The 21,222-nt window shown below is 54.4% G+C and overlaps 2 protein-coding genes across 6 annotated transcripts in view; one reads left to right on the forward strand and one right to left on the reverse strand.

The window, feature by feature from the left end:
* On the forward strand, positions 1-13,609 carry SMCR8 (SMCR8-C9orf72 complex subunit). The gene is made up of 2 exons (XM_036296412.1): positions 1-2,928; positions 9,006-13,609. The coding sequence occupies exons 1-2, from the start codon at positions 572-574 to the stop codon at positions 9,457-9,459; spliced, it is 2,811 nt and encodes a 936-aa protein (XP_036152305.1). The 5' UTR covers positions 1-571; the 3' UTR covers positions 9,460-13,609.
* Positions 13,469-21,222, reverse strand: part of SHMT1 (serine hydroxymethyltransferase 1) — a 26,315-nt gene continuing 18,561 nt past the window's right edge. For 2 of the 5 annotated variants that reach the window (XM_036296413.1, XM_036296414.1), the window contains exons 6-12: positions 20,868-20,949; positions 20,210-20,422; positions 18,897-19,013; positions 17,566-17,688; positions 15,422-15,538; positions 14,788-14,898; positions 13,469-14,483 (exon numbers count right to left, since the gene is read on the reverse strand). In XM_036296413.1, the coding sequence (XP_036152306.1) occupies positions 14,311-14,483; positions 14,788-14,898; positions 15,422-15,538; positions 17,566-17,688; positions 18,897-19,013; positions 20,210-20,422; positions 20,868-20,949 (936 nt within the window). In that variant the 3' untranslated portion in view covers positions 13,469-14,310. The other 3 variants (XR_004965641.1, XR_004965642.1, XM_036296415.1) reach the window with 3 other exon arrangements.

Genomic DNA, 21,222 nt, shown 5'->3' on the forward strand with positions numbered 1-21,222 from the left:
CTCCCCCGAGCCTCTCGGTCACAATCTTTTTCGCTCTTGCTCGGAAGTCTACGCGAACGTTTCCGGGTCACGCGGCGCCAATACCGCGAGTCATGTGATACCAAGATGGCGGCGCCGCTGTAGCTGTCTTTGGGTTGTGGCGTCCAAGGAGCGGGGACCGTTTCTGCCCTCGGGTCGTGGGGGCGGCAACGCTTGGCTGGTCCCTGCGGCGGCCTGTAGCCCCACGTTAGGTACCAGGTCAGGCCCGGGGCTGTTGCTACCACCGGTGGTTCGGGGAAGTCCCGGTGACCTCGCTGCAGGTGCTCTGCGCCGGCCGCGCTTGGCAGAGGAGGGGGCAGCCGGCCTCCCTGTCTTCTGGACTTGCGGAGTTCATGAGGCCTGGAGGGGATACACCTCTGAGGGGCTGCGGGAGTTTGAGTTCTCGGGTGTGTGAGAGGCAGGCAAGTACCCCTAAGGGCGCAACGAAGTCGACAAAAACTGCTTCCTCTTGCGGAGGCCTGGCTTCCCGGCGTTGATTGCCCCAGCGTTCTTTCTCACTTCCTCTCAATGTTCTCTCTGCACATCTGGAAATATGATCAGCGCCCCTGACGTGGTGGCCTTCACCAAAGAGGACGAGTATGAGGAGGAGCCTTACAATGAGCCGGCTCTGCCAGAAGAGTACTCGGTGCCGCTCTTCCCCTTCACAAGCCAGGGAGCTAACCCATGGTCCAAACTGTCCGGAGCCAAGTTCTCTCGGGACTTCATCCTTATTTCCGAGTTCTCAGAGCAGGTGGGACCCCAGCCCTTGCTGACCATCCCCAATGATACCAAAGTTTTCGGTACTTTTGACCTCAATTACTTCTCCTTACGGATCATGTCTGTGGATTACCAGGCTTCCTTCGTGGGCCATCCTCCTGGGTCTGCCTATCCCAAGCTGAACTTCGTGGAGGACTCCAAGGTGGTGCTGGGAGACTCCAAAGAGGGCGCCTTTGCTTATGTGCACCACCTCACCCTGTATGACCTGGAGGCCCGTGGCTTCGTGAGGCCCTTTTGCATGGCTTATATCTCAGCAGACCAGCACAAAATCATGCAGCAGTTCCAGGAGCTTTCGGCTGAATTCTCCAAAGCTTCAGAGTACTTGAAGTCAGGCAACAGGAAGGCCTTTGCTGTGGAACTTGAAAAAAAACTGAAAGACTTGGATTACACCAGGACAGTGTTGCACACGGAAACGGAGATCCAGAAGAAAGCCAATGACAAGGGCTTCTACTCATCGCAGGCAATTGAGAAAGCCAACGAACTGGCCAGTGTAGAGAAGTCCATCATCGAACATCAAGACCTTCTGAAGCAGATCCGCTCATACCCTCATCGGAAGTTGAAGGGGTCTGATTTGTGTTCTGAGGAGATGGAGCATGCTCAGGATCAGCCTGACCAAGCACTCACTACTTCCAACCCTGAGGAGTGTGCTGACACAGACCTTTACACCTGCAGACCTGCCTACACCCCAAAACTCATCAAAGCTAAGTCCGCCAAGTGTTTTGACAAGAAGTTGAAGACCTTGGAAGAGCTCTGTGACACTGAGTATTTCACCAAGACCCTGGCTCAGCTCAGCCACATTGAGCACATGTTCAGAGGAGACCTGTGCTATCTCCTGACTAGCCAGATTGACAGAGCACTACTAAAGCAACAGCACATAACAAACTTTCTCTTTGAAGACTTTGCAGATGATGATAGGATGGTAGAGAAACAAGAAAGCATACCCTCTAAGCCCAGTCAGGAGAGGCCACCTTCCAGATCTCTAGAAGAATGCCCAATTCCTCAAGTATTAATTAGTGTTGGCTCTTACAAGTCCAGTGTGGAGTCTGTGCTGATCAAGATGGAGCAGGAGTTTGGAGGTGAGGACTGTAAGGAAGTGGAGGTGGCAGAAATGAGCAGTTTTGATCTCCATGGAAACTTAGACTACCTGGATATGGATATGAAAGGGAGTATCAGCAGTGGTGAAAGCATTGAGGTTCTAGGCACGGAGAAGTCCACCTCTGCGCTGTCAAAGTCTGACAGTCAGGCCAGCCTCGTGGTGCCACTGAGCCCCCAGGTGATCCGGAGCAAAGCAGTCAGCCACAGGACCATCAGTGAGGACAGTATTGAAGTCCTCAGCACCTGCCCCTCTGAGGCCCTCATCCCTGATGACTTTAAGGCCAGCTACCCAAGTGCTATTAATGAAGAAGAATCATATGCAGATGATAATGAGGGAGCCATCCATTTCCAGGCAAGCATCAGCCTAAGCAAGCTGGGTGAGCCAGAGGAGGGCAGTTTAGAAAACACTTCGTCACAAGCAGACTCCTGCTGCATTGGGAAGGAGAGTGACAGTCTGCTGGTGCCACTCACCACTCCAATCCACACACTCTCTGACGAGGATGGAGTAGTGAGCATCCCCCCACAGCGCTACAGGCAGAAGGACCAGGGGTTCTGTGTGGACTATGCAGTGGAAAATGCCAACCCTTCTTCCCGAGACAACAGTTCTGAAGGCTTCCCTGCTTATGAGCTGGACCCAGGCCAACTGCTGGCTAGCAGGGATATCAGTAAGATCAGCCTGGACAACTACTCGGACACCACCAGCTATGTGAGCAGTGTGGCCTCCACCAGCTTGGACAGGACTCCCTCCTCTGCTCATCCCACTGGCTCCTCTTTTGAGAGGCATAAAAAGAGGGCTGGCCAGAATGCCTTAAAATTCATCCGCCAGTACCCCTTTGCCCACCCAGCCATCTACTCCCTGCTCAGTGGGAGGACACTTGTGGTCCTGGGGGAGGACGAGGCCATAGTCAGGAAGCTTGTGACAGCATTGTCCATCTTCGTCCCCAACTACAGCTGCTATGCCAAACCCGTGAAGCACTGGGTCTCCTCCCCTTTGCACATTACGGATTTTCAGAAGTGGAAGCTTATTGGCCTGCAGAGGTAACTGGTTACAGATAGTGGGGAAGGGCCTGTTAAATGTACATGCCTCTGGGTGAGGCTAAAAGTTGGTGTGGTGGACCAGAATCAGGAGGCCTGGCTTCCAGTCTGGACCCAGCACCAACTCACCATTACTTTTGGCAACTCATTCCCCTTCTGTTTCCTTTTCTATTAGTCACATGAGGGGATTGTAGTTCCTAAGTGGTTGCCAGTCCTGGATTGCATCCAGTTGTGCCAGAATTATGGGAGAATTTCATTTTATTTATTTTAAAACATGTTTTTATTGATTTCAGAGAGGAAGGGAGCGGGGGGGGGGGGGGGGAGAAAGAGAGAAACATCAGCGACGAGAGAGAATCCCACTGGGGATTGTGCCTGCAAGCTGGGCAGTTGGGCAGACTGGGACTCAACCACTGAGCCACGTTGGCCGGGCGTATGGGAGAATTTTAAAAATCACAATTCCTGGGCTCCATTTCCAGAGATTCTGATTCAGTTGGCCTGGGAAAGGCTGGACTTCTAGATCTTGGGTCCTTGTTTATCCTCAAATTTACACTATGGTGTGAATGACTAACAAGTGATCTGCGTCTGAGAAAGGGCTGTGGTAGTAATGGGAGGGCAGCCATCACTGACTGGTGGGAGGGACATCAGAGGGCTCCAGTGGCTTTCACGCCACTGTCCTGTTTGCCTTTGAAGGCTGTCTTAATAAGGAAATGCAAAAGCCAATTCATTCTTCCCTCTGGATGCTTTCTACTTCATTTCCTTACGCTTTAATGGTTCTTTTTGTTTTTCCAAATACTGCTTGACAGATGTCTGACTCAAGGGACTCTCTTTCAGTGTATGCACTGTGTTCAGTTTCCTCAGCCCCTTCTCTGCACCCCACTTTGCTCATCTGTAAAACAAAGGTTTTGAGCTAGGTTATCATCAGAGTCCCTGCTGACACATAGGAAGGGCAAAAATTTCCACACTGCAGTCAGCCACCGTTTGTTCTAATTTTCTGACTTCCCCTTTACATGGGTTCCTAATACCAGTGAGGTCACCTTCCCGTCTCCTTGTGTCCACCCTTCTTAATGAAGTCACCTGGACTTAACTAACCCCTTGCTGCATTAGGCTTTCCTCACAGTCATCATGGTGGGATTCAAACAAATACCACTTCTATGTCATGACTTGACTCACTTGTTGAGAACCTACAAGCCATTCTCGCGGGTGTGGCGCTATCAGCTGGAGGTACCTGAGCAAGGCCATTGCTCTGGAAAAATTTGTAGTTTAGGAGAGAGGACAGACAGTGATCAGGGCCTTGCCATACGGAGAGATAAGAGTTCTAACAGTGGGTGTTTTGTGTGTTCTAAGAAAACAGCATAATTTAGTCACACCTGGGAAGCAGGAAGGGAGACTGGAGAAGGCCTGGGGTCTTTGAATGACCTGGAGGGTGGACTTGCCCTTGTTGGGTAAGAGTGGGACCAAGTCATGGGACGTGGTGTGATGTGCCTGTGACACCTGGACAAGCTCATTCCTTGGGCATCATAGGAAACCATTAAAGTCTTTGCTTACAGATGTAGAATCCAAGGGTCAGTAGGTTGGATGATGGCACTGATGGCTTTGTCTTGCCTCCCAGCATCCTCACCCTCTGCTGGTGGCACCTCTGTGCTCTTGGGATTAACCCTTCTGTCCCAGGAAGGGAAGGGCTTTTCAGGGATTGTGTTTTGCTACTGTTCTTGGTGGAATGATGAGTTGGTATTCCTCATATGCACCCACATACACACTCACACACCTTCTGTTCTCCAACTCAAGCCCTCACCCTAACCCTTCAACTTTGACATTTTTACTTGAAAAGATGGAGGATCTAAAACATGTCAATCTATCAACATCACCTGGCTTATTGAGGACCAGGCTCAAGATGGTCTTGCCCTTTCTGGAGGCTTTCCCTTAAATTCCCTCCTTAGAATGTGCCAGAATGGCAAAAGAGGTTCATTTCTTACATCAGCTCCATTCTACTGCGTACCTGATTGAAGTGCTCTGTTGGGAAGGACTCAGGCCTCGGTTGGGCTGCATTGGAAATCCTGCTGTCATCAATTAATGATGTTTCTGTGGTGCAGGAAAGGGTAGCTGGCAAGTGGGCAGTATATTTGGCATCCTGGAGTGGAGGAGGTGTGAGGTGGTCTGAGTCCTGTGTCATCCCTCTCACTGTCCATTCACAGTGGGCACCTGGGCAAACTACTACTTGTCTCAAGGCTTTGTTCCCTCCTGAGAAAAGAAAAGGGTTGGATCACTGAATATCATTTGCCAAGTACTTATTGAGGGCTATGTGCCAGCTACTGTGCCCAGTGCCAGAATTATAAGGTGAGTCGGCAGCCGTGTCAGGGCAAGCATGCCCTTCCCAATCAACCCTCACTTTAGCCCCAGCTCTGTCACTGCTGTCAGCTTGACCTCTCTGAGGCTGGCCTTGTGATTGCAGAGGTCGGAAGGCCTATCACATCTGATCTGTGCCTGATCCATGAGCCCTCCTCTGTAGATTCATTATGGTCTACCCCATCCTGAATAGGAAGGCAGGCCAGGGCAGCAGGGACTGAGTGTGGCCCACACCACCAGACTGCAGAGCCTGGAAGCAGCCCTTCACGAAAGTGAGAGTCCTGTCGGAAGTGGCCAGTGAGGTCTTTTCAAGAATCCCAAGTGGGGAAATGATGACTTCTGTGAAGCTCTCCTGCTGACCTGAGTGTGCACACCTGCTGGGAGTTGGAAGCACCTGCCTCCAGGGGGTCCTTCTCAGGCATGAAGAATGGTAGATGGGCTGGAGGTCTTGTTCCCTAGGGGACTTGTCACTGGATGATCAGCTGAGGGAGTAGAAATGGAGTGGGGACCGGATTTGCTACAAATCACCCGAAATAATTCTGAGGTGAACGGTAGACAGAGTGTGAAAATATCAAGAGATGAAAACCCATAGAGTTGTGCTTCATGGCTGTTGGAGGCAGTGTGTGGTCTGAGTTCAGATCCTGGTGTCAACAGTACTGTGTGAATTTGGACCAGTCACGTCATTCATTCCCTGAACAAAACTTGTTGATCCTGTCTGTAAATAGGCTTACAGTAGTCCCCACATGGAGCTGAAGGCAGGCACATCTAGGATGTGTGAACAGCCCTAGTGCCGTGCTTGGCAGCCCTCAAAAGTGCTTGGAGTTGTGGGTGGATGGTGAGTTACCCCATTAGGCAGACCCAACGTTGAAACAGGCGGATTGAGGCCCATCTGAGGGTCAGCATTGAAGAGTATGAGTAGAAGAGGTGTCTTGGTGTGTCACCAGCTTCCCATCTATGGTCCCGTGTGCTAAGTTAATCTGGAATCGGAGAATTGTGTGACTCGGAGAGTCTTCCCACTCAGGTGCTTTGCCTCCAGCTAAAATCAGCTCAGATGATGAACTGTTTTTAAGGACTCACCCCAGAACTGCTAATGTCATTGGCAGTTTGATTTTATTTTTCTCCTAAGGTAGGCCCTCACTGTCTACAGCAGTGATGGCGAATCTATGAACTCATTTTTTTGGTTGATTTTTCTTTGTTAAATGGCATTTTAAATATATAAAATAAGTATCAAAAATACAAATCTTTGTTTTATTATGATTGCAAATATCAAAAAAATTTCTATATGTGACACCAGAGTTGTTAGGGTTTTTCTTTTTCTTTTTTTTAAAATGTATTTTATTGATTTTTTTACAGAGAGGAAAGGAGAGGGATAGAGAGTTAGAAACATCGATGAGAGAGAAACACCGATCAGCTGCCTCCTGCACACTCCCTACTGGGTATGTGCCCGCAACTAAGGTATCGAACCTGGGACCCTTGAGTCCGCAGGCCGACAGGATAGGGACTGAGCCAAACTGGTTAGGGCAAGTTAGGGTTTTTCAAAATGCTAACACGCCAAGCTCAAAAGGTTTGCCATCACTGGTGTACAGAGTGGATACAGGATAAGGACACACAATCAAATCAGTCTCCCATGATTTTAAGTCAAAACCAGATGTTATTGTATTGTTTAGTAAGCAGTAGTAACAAGCCCTGGACCATTTGGAAAACAGCTTAGTTCTGGAGGGAAACAGTGCGAGGGTGGGTCAGAGGCACTCCTGGGTTGAGTCCTACTTCTGCCACTTTCTAACTAGGTGATCTTGGACAAGTGATGGCCCCTCTCTGGGCCTCAGTGTCCTTGTCTGTACAGAGATTGCCTCCCTGGCTTTGGGATAGACCAGTGGTCAGCAAACTGTGGCTCGCGAGCCACATGCGGCTCTTTGGCCCCTTGAGTGTGGCTCTTGCACAAAATACCACGTGTGGGCGCGCATGTACAGTGCGATTGAAACTTCGTGGCCCATGCGCAGAAGTTGGTATTTTGTGGAAGAGCCACACTCAAGGGGCCAAAGAGCCGCATGTGGCTCTCGAGCCGCAGTTTGCTGGCCACTGGGATAGACCATAATGAATCTGCACAGGTGTGGGAAGTGAAGTGTGAGGCTCTCAGGTGCCTATGCTGTACAGCTGAGGGACAAGCCTGGCACTTGCTTCTTCCCATGTTGTCTGGCCTCCTGATAAGGAGTTTTGAGGGAAGCAGAAATGGAGGAAGAGTTAGAAGAAGCAGCATCTTCTCAGAGAAGTGGTGGTGCCATAGGTGGGACTGGGTGGGGGCATCTGAGCTTTCCTGGGAGAAGCTGGGCCTGAGGCCAGCTTCAAGATAGGTGGCTGGAATGGAGGGGCAAGAAGATGAGGCTGTGCTGCTGCAGCAGCGCCTTGGTGGGCTGGATGTGCCAAGCCTGAGGAGGTGTTTGGCTCATAGTCTGGCCCCCTTGGCCACCTTTGGTCTGGATGCCTGCCACAGATCCCAAGGCCCACCTTTATTCTAAGACCACTCCTCCAGAACCTTCTGGCCCGGGGCCTCTCCTGTGGAGGCTGAGACACATCCCCCTTCACTCAGTGTCTTGGCTTTTCTTTCCAACCAAAGCAGGCTCATCACCACCTGCTCTGCCCCTGGGTCACTACCTGGAATATAACAGATGCTCAGTGAACGATTGTCAATTACACAAGGTGACAACATTCAGGAAGGAAAAGTTATTATGAGATTACCTTGGTCCCAAGTGACTGTCAGTCCATTTTACACACCATCTTGGGTCTAATACAAGCCCTAAATTCCAGAGTCTGTCAGTCTGTGAAATCTGGTCAGCCAGCCACTTGCCAGACGACAGGGAAAAACGGATGTAAAGGAGGGTTTTACAGAGCTGCTTACTAGACTGACCGCTCCGACTTCCTCCCTCGCTGAGCAAACGCTGCCTGCCTACCCTGGTGTGCAAGGCAGTGGGGGCAAGAGGCCAAATTTTTGCAGGCCTGGGTCTGCAAAAACTCCTGGCCAGTGGGCAGGACAAGAAGACAGCTATCACCACAGTGGTCAGTGTCAGGCATTCTTTTTTTTTTTTTTTTTAATATATTTTATTGATTTTTTACAGAGAGAAAGGGAGAGGGATAGAGAGTTAGAAACATCGATGAGAGAGAAACATCGATCAGCTGCCTCCTGCACACTCCCTACTGGGGATGTGCCCGCAACCCAGGTACATGCCCTTGACCAGACTCGAACCTGGGACCCTTGAGTCCGTGGGCCGACGCTCTATCCACTGAGCCAAACTGGTTAGGGCGACAAATAAGTCTCAGAAAGGTTAAGGAGTTTGACTAAGGTCATAGCAAAAAGCAGAGGAAGGGATCAGGGAAGGCTGGAGAAGGCTGACATTGGATAAGCCATGTACAGAGGGAGTGAAGGGTATCCGGGCAGAGCACATAGGCCGTGATGTGGAGGCCCCATGAAAAGCTTGGCAGGGTTGAGTCTTTGGATTAGTAACAGATGAAGCCTCAGAGGTCAGCAGGCAGCAGGTCATACAGGAACTTGTTGACCATGCCAAGGCATTTGAACTTCATGAGGGTGGTGAGGAGCCTTGATGAGCAGATTTGTCTTCCAGAAAGCCAGTGAGTGCTGGTCGGATGGGAGCTGGCCTAGAGACAGGAAGCCCCACTCCCAAGTGTTTGCCTCCACTTCCTGGCCCTTGCTCTTCCTCCTGACCTTAGCCTGTGTGTTTCAGAGTGGCATCCCCTGCCAGTGCCAGCACCCTTCACGTTCTGAGCCGCTACAGCCGCTACACAAGCATCCTGGACCTGGACAACAAAACCCTACGCTGCCCCCTTTACAGAGGCACCCTTGTGCCCCGGCTGGCAGACCACCGCACTCAAATCAAGCGGGGCAGCACCTACTACCTGCACGTCCAGAGCATGCTCACCCAGCTCTGCTCCAAGGCCTTCCTCTACACCTTCTGCCACCACCTGCACCTGCCTGCCCACAACAAGGAGATAGAGGAGTTGGTTGCCAGCCGGCAGGCAAGCTTTCTGAAGCTGAATCTGGGTCTAGTGAATGAAGATGTCAAGGTGGTCCAGTACCTGGCTGAGCTGCTGAAGCTGCACTATATGCAGGAGTCTCCTGGGACCAGCCAGCCCATGCTCAGGTTTGACTATGTCCCCAGTTTTTTGTACAAAATCTGAGGTCAGTTCCAGCCACTGTGACTCCGGGCACAGGAAAGAGAAGGGTTGGCGTGACATGACCAAGCAGTCCTCTGAGCGGTTTAGACTTCTGGTGTCATAGGTGGGAAGGAAACCAAGGTGGCTTCAGGCAGCTTGCAAGTTGGACTTGGGCAGAGGGAGGAGCCTGGCTCTCTGAAAGCATCCAGGACAGTAACAGCTCTCTTGTCTCCCTGGTAAGGAATGGACCTGGAGGGAGCTCTTGGCCTCCCAAGGACTGGTAGCCAGGGCAGAGGAAAGCCTCAGTGGGGTGGGATGAGGGGCAGGAAGGCAAAGCCATGATGGGAGGACCATGTGGCCACGCTTATCTTCACTGAACACTTGAGTGGCAAAATCAAGTGGCACAGCCTGTTAACTGGAATGATTTCGTGGAAAACAAGAGGGTGGAATATCCGTTGTCTCATTCAAACCCCAACTGAATGGCCTCCTAGAGCCTGTCACCCAGGGGAGGCCCCTGAGTGAGGGGAGGGAGAAAGCTCTGCCCCCGCTGGGTGGTGGGGAATGTCAGCCTCCAGGCCGCAGTGCTGAGGGAGTGAGCAGCTCCCTGTCCCCATCCTCACTTCCTCACCTTGCACAGCATTCCCACAGGCAGCAGGAGAGAGTGCAGTGTCACTAGTCCCCAGTTGTCAGTGGGAACTGCTCTTTGAGGTAGAGAGCCCAGCCGGGGCCGAGGGGCCATGAAGCCATCACCACTGTGTGAGCGATGAAGAGCCAGCAGGGCCTGGCCCAGCAGTACTTTTGGCCAGAGTGAGTCAGCACTGTTCTCTCACCCAAAGCAAACCCTTGCAACCACTTCACTACCTCTCGCGGGGTCTCTCAAGCACGGGACAGCAGAGTTCTGTTCAGCTGGCTGGTGTGGGTGGGCAGCCCAGATGGTGGTGATTCGGGGCTGGGATTTCCTACAGGCAAGAGGACAGCTGTCTTCGTGGACCTGCCTGGCAGGTTGCACAGGCCTGGCGTGTGGGCACTTCATGGCAGCTACTTCTGCCCATGTGTGACTCCCACCTTCTCAGGAGATGTGCCCAGGTCCACCCACCACAACCTCCCTGAGCTTCTTACAGTTGCCACTGGTATGTAGATGGAGGGTTTCTTGCAACCTTGATAATTTTATACCTTTCTTTTAAAGCTGTTTTCCCCCCTAAGTAGGGAGAACTCTCGGTATTACTGCTTTTTAATTTGTTCCCACAAACTTGTGATAAAACAACCCTGAGCCAGTGACAAGTGGTGCTCCTGGGCACGTGTGCGTATCTACTGGGGCCGTGCCCTGCGTGCTGAGACCTGGTCTGCCTGTCAGTGTGGGGCGCACCATTGAAGTCAGAGGAGAGGCACCCCTCTGGTGACTAAGGAGGGTTTGCGTCCCATCACTCCTTTGGTCCCTTCCTCGCCCAGGTCCTCTGCACAGGATACGGCCCGTTGGCTCCCACCCAGCAGTTTCTGGCCAGTCCCCATTCCTGTCAGGGCAGGGATTTCCTCCAGAAAAGAGGAAGGCCTTCTCGCGTGGCTGTCTTTGTGGATGTGTGAGTTTGCCCCTGAGGCCGTGACTGAGAACTTTGGTGGTAATTGGTGTTGCTTACACTTGTTGGTTTCCTTGTACCTCCGGCTGTTGCATGTTCACACACAAGACGGCGCTCCCGGAGCTGCCGGCAGCTTTGACAGGTGAGGTGTTGGCCTGCGGGAAGGCTGCACAGGAAGCCTGCTTCTCGGTGAGCTCCGGGCCTGCGACCGGCTCCCCTCCTTCGTGGTCAAGATGCTGCTTTGTTTCTAACTGGGTGGCTAATTGCTGTCACTTAGGCCTCCAGGAGCATGAGCTCGTGCCATCTTACCTCCCAGGGGAGAAAGGCCTTAGGGTCCCAGGGACAAGATGGACAGTGACCACTGGCACCAGCACTGATGTCTCATTTCTGTTTCCCTCCGACACGGACTCTGGTTAACACTGTTCTCATTGGAAATGGGCATGGGCAGGGGAAACGGCCTTCTAGGAGCCCACCGCTGCGTCTGCCATAGCCGTCTGCTTTGGACGGTGTGTGCTCAGAGGCTTGGCCCCAAGGACAGTCCCGAAGGCCTGAGGACTACGGCCCGGCCGTGGCTGTAAGCAGGAGAGGCTGCTCCGCGGCGCGGGCCAGAGCACGGGAGCTGGCTCCGCACGGAGAAGCGCATTGGCCTCACTGAGGAGAGGGTGAACTCCAGGATTTAAATTTGGGTTAAAATCTAACTTTTCAGGGTGACAGTTTCAAAGGATTGCCTGATGCCCAGTGTATTTCTTTTCAAAGGGATGAAAGTGGCACTTGGGCTGGGAGGTTTGGGCAGAGGCGGTGGAGACTGAAGTGGGACCTACCAGATGCAGCTATAAAGGGTAATGGTGGGGAGCCCTCTGCAGCGGACTGATCATTTCTTCAAGAACTGTGGTTTGATGTTGTCCTGTAGTATAGCCCAGTGTTAATAAAACATTTACAAACACTTCCCAGACAATCAAGGACATCGGTGCCCCTATTAATTCTTTAGTCCCACAAAGGCCCAGGCACTGAAACTGAGTTTTCTTTACTTCCTTTACCTGCCTCCCTTCCCTTTGTCCATGCAGTCCCCGTCACAAAGCTGCCTGGGCTGCAATCACGTAGTGACCGCCAGGAGCTCCGTTAGTGCTCGGCTGAAGCGTCACAGCACCCAGCCTGAGCTGCTGCCTCCGTTTCCCCAGGGACCTTGCTCCTGTAGTGTGACCTTTGAAGTTTAGAAATTGTGACTTTTCCATAATTGACTGCAATGGCTGAAGTTATACACATTCCACCAGATTTGGAAATGGGCCATGGTAGCTCATCCTGTCATTTCCCATTTAGCTTTTAACTTTATTTCAGGTTATTGTATTCAAAGTATAGTAGACTTCAACCCCCAACAAACAACAAATCCCATTTCAAAATCCAAGGAAGGCCAATATTTCTACCCAAATGCCAGGCCTGTTGTGGTACAGTGACGTGTGTCTGGAGGCCAAGAGTGGTCTTGAAGATCTTGCCTTTGCACTGACCACCGCATGCCCCACTCCCTGGCCCAACGCTGCAGGGCAGGTCAGCTGCTGTTGCGTCATCTTTTACAGGTGGTGGCACTCAGCTGGTGGCCAGCCGGGGGTGGGGGGACTTTGGAGGCACTGATTCCCCAAGCTAGCAATCAGATGCTACCTCCTATTTCAGAAGAATGTGTTTTGGTTCGTGCTTTGAATCAAACCAGCCAGCTTTCTGAATTTTCTCCAATACTGTTGAAGTGAAAAAACTGGAATCTTTAAAAGATAAGGAAAAAGCATCAAGTTTCTGCTTCTGGCTAGAAACAAAAACGGTCTCAGCTGATAAGGCTGGAGCACACCAAGGTTTCCTGAGCCTTTCTCTGTTGAGCACTGACCTAACATGGCCTCACCTGGTAAGGGAGGCCGCAGGAGAGAGGGAATGGGCACTTTGCTGCTGGTGGGGAGCCCTGGCTTCTGGGGCTACACAAGGGGTCTTGGATATGTCCCTTTGTCTTCAGCTGGGGAAGAAACAAGCCCCTAAAGTTAAGCCTTTGAGCAGTGTAACAGCTCCCAGATTGAGGCATAGATGTGGGTACCCGCGTGCACTCACCCAGAGACTGCGCTGGAGCAATCGCCAACACACTGGACACTAGGCCACAGGTGCCTTCCAGGCGGGGCCACAGGGAGCCTCGGCCTCCGAATGCCCGGCGCTGCTGGCGGCTGCACAGTCGGGCTAAGAGAAGCCGCCTGTAAGGCTGCAGTGACAAGCATCGTCTGTGAGGAAATTTCGTTTGTTATTTTTGGAAAGTATTTTATTACTGCATGCTCTGTCCACGTCTGTGAATGGGAGTCTGACCAGCATGTGAGCTGCAGTCGTCCCAGTGGCGAGCAAGAGTATGACAGAGACCCGGTGACAGTGGCTCCCAGGTACGGTCGCACCAGAGTTCAACCAGAGCAAATGCCAAACAAACAGTACGAGAAGTGTACTTTTTAAGAAATTAATTTATTTGAGTTATTTTTGAAATATAAAAATGGGTTGTATTTTTTAAAGCTGTAATTCTTGTAGACATTCTGTGGTTAAAAATTTGTGCTTATTAAAAATGGTCATTTATGTTTTGCACCTCAGCTTTATGAAAAATAAAGTTTCTCTGGGAAGGTGACATGTAGCTTCTTGATCACAGGAGGGAGTTCTCTCGCAGGACGAAGGTCCCTGGGTGAGGCTGCGAACCCTAGGCGCTCCCACCTGCCCAGCTGCAGGGCGAAGACCACTGCCGCAGCGCGGGGCTGCTACTCGGAACCCGCGGCCTGGGGCACCTCTACGGGCATGTCTGACAGAATTCTGAGCCAAAGCACAGAGCAGAGGGGTCGGGTTTCCCTCTGCAGTTGTAAGGCCATGGTTCAGTTTCCTTTGCTGCCCCACCGGGAACAAGCTACAAGCTTGGGTGTTTTAGTTGCTGCAGTGAGTCAGAGGAAGCCCAGTAACTGAGAGAAGGGTAAGTAAAGGTCCTGGAATCATTGCACTAGCTCTGCCCTGCCCCACTGTCTCAATGAGTGAAGGCTAAGTAGGATTTCATTTTTACAGAGTAACTGTAACAGAGCTGTGAGAAAGGTTTAGATTTATACTCCTTAATAATTGGTCCCAGAATTACTAACAGTGGGGCTTTAGCAGATTTTGATTTGTGAAGATAACATGAGAAAAGTCCCAAAGAAACCTCTGCGGAGAGCACCCAGAAGCTGACCAGGCCCTGTGTGGGGTGGTGCTTCTCAAGGGCACTGTGTCCTTGGTCCTGACGCTCCCGGTGGGGCAGGTGCAGCCGGTGGCTCCTCTAAAAGTCCGGCAGGCCGGGCAGAGGGAAGAGAGACGCGAAGCTCTCCACCTCCTCCCGGAGGGCTCGGATGGCCCCACGGTGCCGCTCATCCCCTGCTAGCTTCTCCTTGAACTCCTTCAGGCTGGCCTTGTCCCCAGCGTCCTTCTGAATCTGCAGAGTCAGTTCTATCCCTGTGTGGCACATAAATGAGTCCTGTGGGACCAGGAAACACACCCAAGACCCAGATACCCCAGCTGGGGGGTGACAGCCGGAGGGATTCATGTTCACCCCAGAAATGATTCTTGTATGCACCCTCCGTGAGCAGGACAAGTTTACAAAGGTTTCAGATCAATGGTTTGCTAAGTGATTTCTGCTGTTGCCTGTCCCCAACACTCAGCCTTGACACAGAAGCGTCCCTCAGCGGCTGGGTCGCCACTGTTCAGAGACTCCATACACACAGTATGAGGTGTCAGACTTCCAAACCGATATCCTTACCTTTGTGAATAAAGTGGGCTACTTTCCGGAACTCTGTTTCCAGAAGTCCTCGGGACGTCAGTGCTGGGGTCCCCAGTCGCAGCCCACTGGGCCGCAGGGCGCTTCTGTCACCTTCAACAGAAACAGGCTCTGTACTTGGGCCGCACTCAAACTCACCTCTGACCACTGTGCGTTGAAAAGGGACCCTTGGGCAAAAGAACAGGCCTGCAGATGCCAGTGTGTCTGGTGAGAAGGGCACCGACTCCCGCAGGAGAGGCAGGAGCAAGGCGCAGGCAGCGGCACATTGAGGGCTCTGCTTTAACAGTAAGAAAGTCACCTTCTGTGACGTGGCCTTTGCTCCTAAAAACGAGGCCAGCCTCTGGGTTCGGATTGCATCACCATCCTCGTTAACAACCTACCGAGAGCCAGCCTGCTTTCCAGCGACCCGGCCTCCCTCCCTGAAAAGCCTTCTCACTTCTCAGCACCCCCTCGCCCGGTCCTGGCTGGAGCTGGGCGAGGCAGCCCAGGAGAACCCCCGCTGAGCTCCCACCCGCCAGGGCACAGGCATCCTTCAAGCATCTGAGCCAGTTCTCACAGCTCTAACAGCCCGGAAATGCAGACAAGCGTGGAAGAGAAGAGCGAGGAGGATTCTCACCTGGGCAGGTGTTCTTGTTGCAAGCAATAGAACAGGCTTCTAGCACCTTCTCCGCCCGGCCACCATCTGTGCCTTTGGAACGGAGATCCACGAGGATCAAATGGTTGTCAGAACCACCTGGAAGCCAAGTTGGACATGTAAGGATGCAGATGGTGACTCCATGCGAGTGGAGGAATTTCTCCTAAGAATGGGCTGGGAGGACGGGGCTGAAGCAGATGGGGCAGGACAGGGAGCCCCACCACGTGTCCTGGAAGGCTTCACTCGCCTCAAGGAAAGACGCTCAGGACCCGAGAGCTGAACAGAAAGGACCGAGTGGTGTAGGGTGCTCGGCGACACAGCGGCTGAGGCTGAGGGGAGAATGGCCAGCCTGCCCACTGCAAAGACCCAGCCACCGGCTGCCCGGCAAGGGTCTCGGCTGCCTGGGAGGGCCGCTCGCTCAGTGCTGCTCAGGATTCCGCCTTCTCTGACACATCACTGGGCAGTCCCTGCCCATCTCTGAAGCCAATCTTCCAGCTCCCTGCGAGGCAGCAGGGGGTGGTCCCGTTTACAGGACAGCGGGTACCCGCTCCCGCTGCTGAGCACGTGTTGGGTGCCAGCACTACTGGCTGTCATATCTGATCTCTACTCCTGCGAAGGGGATCGTAGCAGAGTGGTGCAGATGAAAATGGCGAGGCGACAAGAACATTCTGCAACTGGCCCAAGCGCCCAGAAGTCTTCCAAGTACAGTACCCGGATCTTTCCACTTTGAACTCTCATTAGTACCAAGTCACTGACTTGAGCAACAGCTGTGACTTCAAAGATGCCACAAACCAAGTCAGCGCTTACCTCTGGACCTTACAGCCCAAAGCTTAAGGCACAGTCCCCACAGCCTCCCACTTTCTGGCCGTGGCTTTAGGCAGGCAGCTCAGCATTGTGGAACCTCAGATGCCCATCTGTAACCTAAGACCAACAACATGCAAGGCTGTCGTGAGGCTGAAATGAAGGCCTGTGAATCGTGCTTGGCCAGCGCCAGGCAGGTTGGTACCAGACATGCTGGCTGCCATCAGTGACCATGACCGGCTTCAGTCTTCAGAGCAGAGTGAATGAGGGGCGAGGACAGGCCAGGAGCTCAGGAAGTGCGGGACTCACTGGAGGCTCTGAGCAGCAGGGCTGAGGGGGTGCCTGTATCAGACGGAGTTTGGCCTAAATCCTGGTGATGCCAACCAAGCCTGGCTCCCGCCCAGCATCACCTGGGAACTGGCGGGAGGCAGAGCCCGCCCAGGCCTGCATTAATATGCACATCCACGTTTGAGAAACTGACTTAGAGAACCTGGAAGGTCACAGGCCAGACAGAACCCTGGGGCTTTCTTCCCGGAAGATGTGGAGGAGGGAGGAAAACGCAAAGAAAGGAAGTGAAGGAAAGAGATGCTTCTCAGAGAACATGGCTGAGAACATGGCATTTGCCCAGCTCAGCTGCTCACTGGCCTAGTTGGGAGCCTGCTCCTCAGACAAGGGCCTGTAAAGGCAGCAGGCAGGGGCAGGCACCTGCATCCACAGGGGACCAGGACCCACCTTCCTGGGCCACCTCTGCTGGCACAGATGGCAGCCGGCGAGCCCAAGAAAGCTGCCCTTCCTCTCAGTAGCTAAGTACACTCACTGCCTGCCATCACCCGGGCCATGCTGACTCAGCCTGCAGGGACTGGGCACGGCCCCCGGAGCGAGCCCTCACCACCACGTCCAGCTCACTCAGGGCCACCATCTCTGAGTTAAGGCAAAGGCGCGCATAGTGGAGTCTGAACTCCCTGGCCTCCCGGCAGGTGGTCTACTGCACCGTGGCCCTTGGGGTGAGTGGGGTCAGTCCTGCAGACCATGCCAGGCACCGCTGTGGGGAAGGCCCTGGCGCTGCCACCCACCGTATGTGAGCGCAGTTCCCAGCCTCTCGGTGAGCTCAGGGACTCCTTAGGCCTCACTGGCCCAGCAGGGGAGGCAGCTGTCCCCGTGTGAGGAGGGGAAGGCTGCAGGGCACAGCAACGCCTCTGGAGGTGCCTGACTCACACCCCGCAGCCGCAGCCCAGGGCCCTGCTACAGCCACACCTGCCTGGATGAGTCAGAAGCAGCAGGGTCACAGCCGAGATAAGTGGGTGCCACCCAAGTTTCTGTTGTACCTGTTACTATTTTGTAGCCCAGCTCCGTCAGGGCCTCAGCCAGCGCCCTGCAGTTGGCCACCACCTGCTGCTGGTACACCCGGAACTCTGGAGTCATGGCCTGCTTCAGAGCCACGGCCACCCCTGCAGGGAGACAGGGGTCAGGAGACAGGACGGAGCACAACACAGGCTGAGACTCAGAGACCTGGCTCTGCTCGGGCTTGTTTTCCGCCGTCACGGAAAGGGGTGGATGACAGCCCCCAAATGGCATATGTTTCTAACCCTGCAGTGACCTGGCCACGCGGCCAGACATCTTCTGTTTGAGGATGTGCTTCTGAGGCAGCCTTTCTCCCAGGCGGGGGAGTTTGGTGCGGGTAAGCTTGCACAGGAGAGCTGTTCTAAGTGAGGCAGAGTTCGCAGGCGGTCCTCTCCGCTCCATAGATGAAAATGCTGCTTAAAGCTGGGCGTTGATGCCAAATCATGCAGCCCTTTCAGGTCAGATTCTAGGTGAGGGTGCAGGCCTGTGTTCAATCCTGCGGCTGCTTACAGGGCACAGAAACGGAGGAGAATGCAAAACGCATGTGCTGCGTCCCGCCAGAGGCTGCAGTCAGTGTGACGGAGGAAGAAACTGCAGATGCTGAGCTTGTGGGTACAAAATGGGACAGGAAAACACCCCGGGAGGTGCCGGGCCGCCCGCTGCCTGGTGCCCGACCTCCCCCCGCTGCCCCCCTCCCTCTGGGGAACACTAGTGCTTCTCATGGTGCAGGTTGGACCTTTGTCCTGGGCTCTCCTAGCAACTGCTTTGCTCCAAAGAAGAGAGTGGAGTGACTGAGGTCGTCACAGGTTTTCTGAGCCGCTTGTACTAAGAGGGAATGAGTCAGGACTGCTTGCTGGGGTCCTGGAATCGAGTCCAGGAGCCACAGGTGCGGACGCAAGGCCAGCGGTGCTAGGACCCGATACAGGTGCCCCTCCCCCACAGGTCAGGGGAGAGGCATTTTGTCCTTGCTAGGCCCCTCCCTTTGCCACGCCTCTTCCAGCTGTCAAATCCTCCCCTGTTGTTTCTTAAAGAGAGCTCCACACAGACCGGCCGGGCTCAGCTTCCCCGAGGGGTGGCCACACGTGTCCCTGCCTTGTGACAGTCCCGTTTCCCTGGGCTTCCTTGTTAGCATCTCCTAGACGGGGGCGTTCCTCTCGTTTCTCCCCAGCGTGGAAGTCCTGGCATGACTCCGGTGGATAGGTGAGGGGGAGTCGGGCCACAGCGAACAGAAGGGGAACTGCGGCATGGGGGCTGCTGTGGGTGAAGGGACGGCCTCCGAGGCTGGGGGGGGGGAGGGGGTTCCTGGAGGTCCTACCAGCAATGGCGTGGTTGTGGGGCCCGCCCTGCAGCCCTGGGAACACAGCAGAGTTGATGAGCGACTCCAGGTTGTACAGAATCTCTTTGCCGGTTTTGGGGTCCGTGCTGCGCACTCCTGGATGAAGAAAAAGATCAGAATGGGAACCACCGATGGGCTGTTTTCTCCGCCTGGACTCAAACCCAGACTGCGGAGCTGTGGGGCGCTCCTCCTGGAGGGGAGACCTGCACGCCATGCTGCGGGCAGAGGGCGCTGGCTGCCAGGTGGGCAGCCTACCCTTTCACACATGGAATGAAATGACGAACATTTCCCTCCAGGAGACCGTCACAAAGAAAATGCCTTGGGCATATCTCCTCAGAGAAGTGCCAGAGAGCGCTCTGCCAGGATGACCACTCTGAGGAGATAAGACTCATGTGGCTGGAGACGGGGACTACGGCTCCCCTGGGGAAGAGGTTACTAATCAGCACTAGCAGCACTGATGTGTGCAGAGCACGGCTCTCAGCACTTTGCCTGCGTTAACCCGTTACATCCTCACCACAGCCGGCCAAGGCAGGCGCTGCGGCTGGTCCTGCCCCGGCGCTGAGGGAGGGGCACAGGCTCACCGCTGGCCCCAGCTGGCCAAGTCGGCAGCCATCGCCCAGGCGGGAGGAGGGCGACCTGCCCCAGACACCTCAGTGCACGGAAAGGACCACAGGGTGCAGAGGCGCCCACTGTAGGGTGGCCGGGCTGGGCCGGGGAGGAGCTGCTGACGGGGTTCGAGAGACCCTGTCTCCCGAGGGTGGCTTCTCTGCGGACGCCAGGCCCCTGCACAGGCCCACATGGCTCTCACATGTGGGAATCCCAAAATATGGGGGGCGTCCACACACATGTGGGCTGGAAGCATCCCATTACTGGAGAGAGAAACTCCTTACTGCAATGATAAACGGCGCTATGACTTGTACATCGAGGCCTTACAGCTTGACTACTACTGGGAGTCTTTCTTTAGAAGAAACATGGCAAGTTCACCAAAATAATTCTGTGCCGGCGCCCCTGGGTGCCTTGGCCAGCCGTGCACGTCTTCCTTCCCCTCCGGCACCTGCCGCACCAGGAGGCCGCCCGGCACGATGCCCTCCCCCTCCCCCGGGGCCCACAGCTGCGCTCCGGGCTTCCCTCCAGGTCCCCTGAACAGCGGTCATTACCCCTAAGTAGCTCTTTCAGACCCTCATGTCTTCAAGGCATCCCAGGCCGCAGTCTCCCCAGCCCCGTAAGCGGATGTGAACACCAAGGAGAGGAGCCGGCCCCTCCCGCACAGCCGCCCGCACCGAGGAGCACACCTCGCCTGTAGAAGATCATGCCCGCGCGGCAGCCTCGCAGGGTCTTGTGGGTGGTGGTGGACACCACGTGGCAGTGCTCGAAGGGGGAGGGCACCACGCCAGCCGCCACCAGCCCGCTGATGTGCGCCATGTCGGCCATGAGATACGCCCCGTTGTCATCGGCAATCTTCCGCAATCGAGCGTAGTCCAGGTTTCGGGAGTAGCAGCTGGTTCCTAAGATGGCAAAAGAGACCCCATAGTCAGAGATACCCACAGCCAACTGCGGCCGCGGCACGGTGGCCCCGATCTGCACATCCGACAGCCTGGAGGCTTCTCCCTCCACAATCGGAGGACAGAAATGAAGGATGTTCTTGAAAAACATCCGGTGTCAAGGCAGCCACTCTGATCTCTGCCTCTTCCATGCCCTGGGGGTGGGACGGCCCCCACCCCCAGCCAGTCAGGGATTAACATTTCTAGATGCTTCTCCGGGACAGCCTCGGACCTATCCCACAGGCGGCTAATTGTGGCAAAACGGACATCTGTCCTGAGAGAAGGGTGCACTTGGACCCAAGCGGCTCAGCCATCCAGGCAGAAACCAGCAGTGAGCAGGACGGGCGAGGACTGGGAGCTCCCACCGCAGCTTCCCGCCGTTCACCCCCGCGGCAATGAGGTTCCTCACCTGCGATAATGAGCTTCGGGTGGAAGAGGCGGGCGTTTTCCTCCAGCTGGTCGTAGTTGATGTAGCCAGTGTCGGGGTTCACCTGTAGGAAGCCACGGACACGCAGGCTCAGGCGCCTGCACCCCTCCCCGCGGCCCTCCCCCGGGACTGGCGCTGGCCGTCAAGGGTCAGGCAACTCCTTCCACCTGCCCAAAGCTGCCTGCTCCTCTCTGCCATGAAGACAGGAAGGTGCCCAGGCCAGGCTTGAGGGTGAGGTGGGGGACCCTCATGTGGCATGCCCCTGTGGTGCCAACAACCAAGTCTCACTCACAGACCCACCAAGCCCCGAGGGTTCCGGGAAAGTGAGCCGCCCCCC

Source organism: Myotis myotis, unplaced genomic scaffold (genome assembly GCF_014108235.1).
Source record: "Myotis myotis isolate mMyoMyo1 unplaced genomic scaffold, mMyoMyo1.p scaffold_m19_p_29, whole genome shotgun sequence".
In the NCBI taxonomy this organism is placed as follows: domain Eukaryota; kingdom Metazoa; phylum Chordata; class Mammalia; order Chiroptera; family Vespertilionidae; genus Myotis; species Myotis myotis.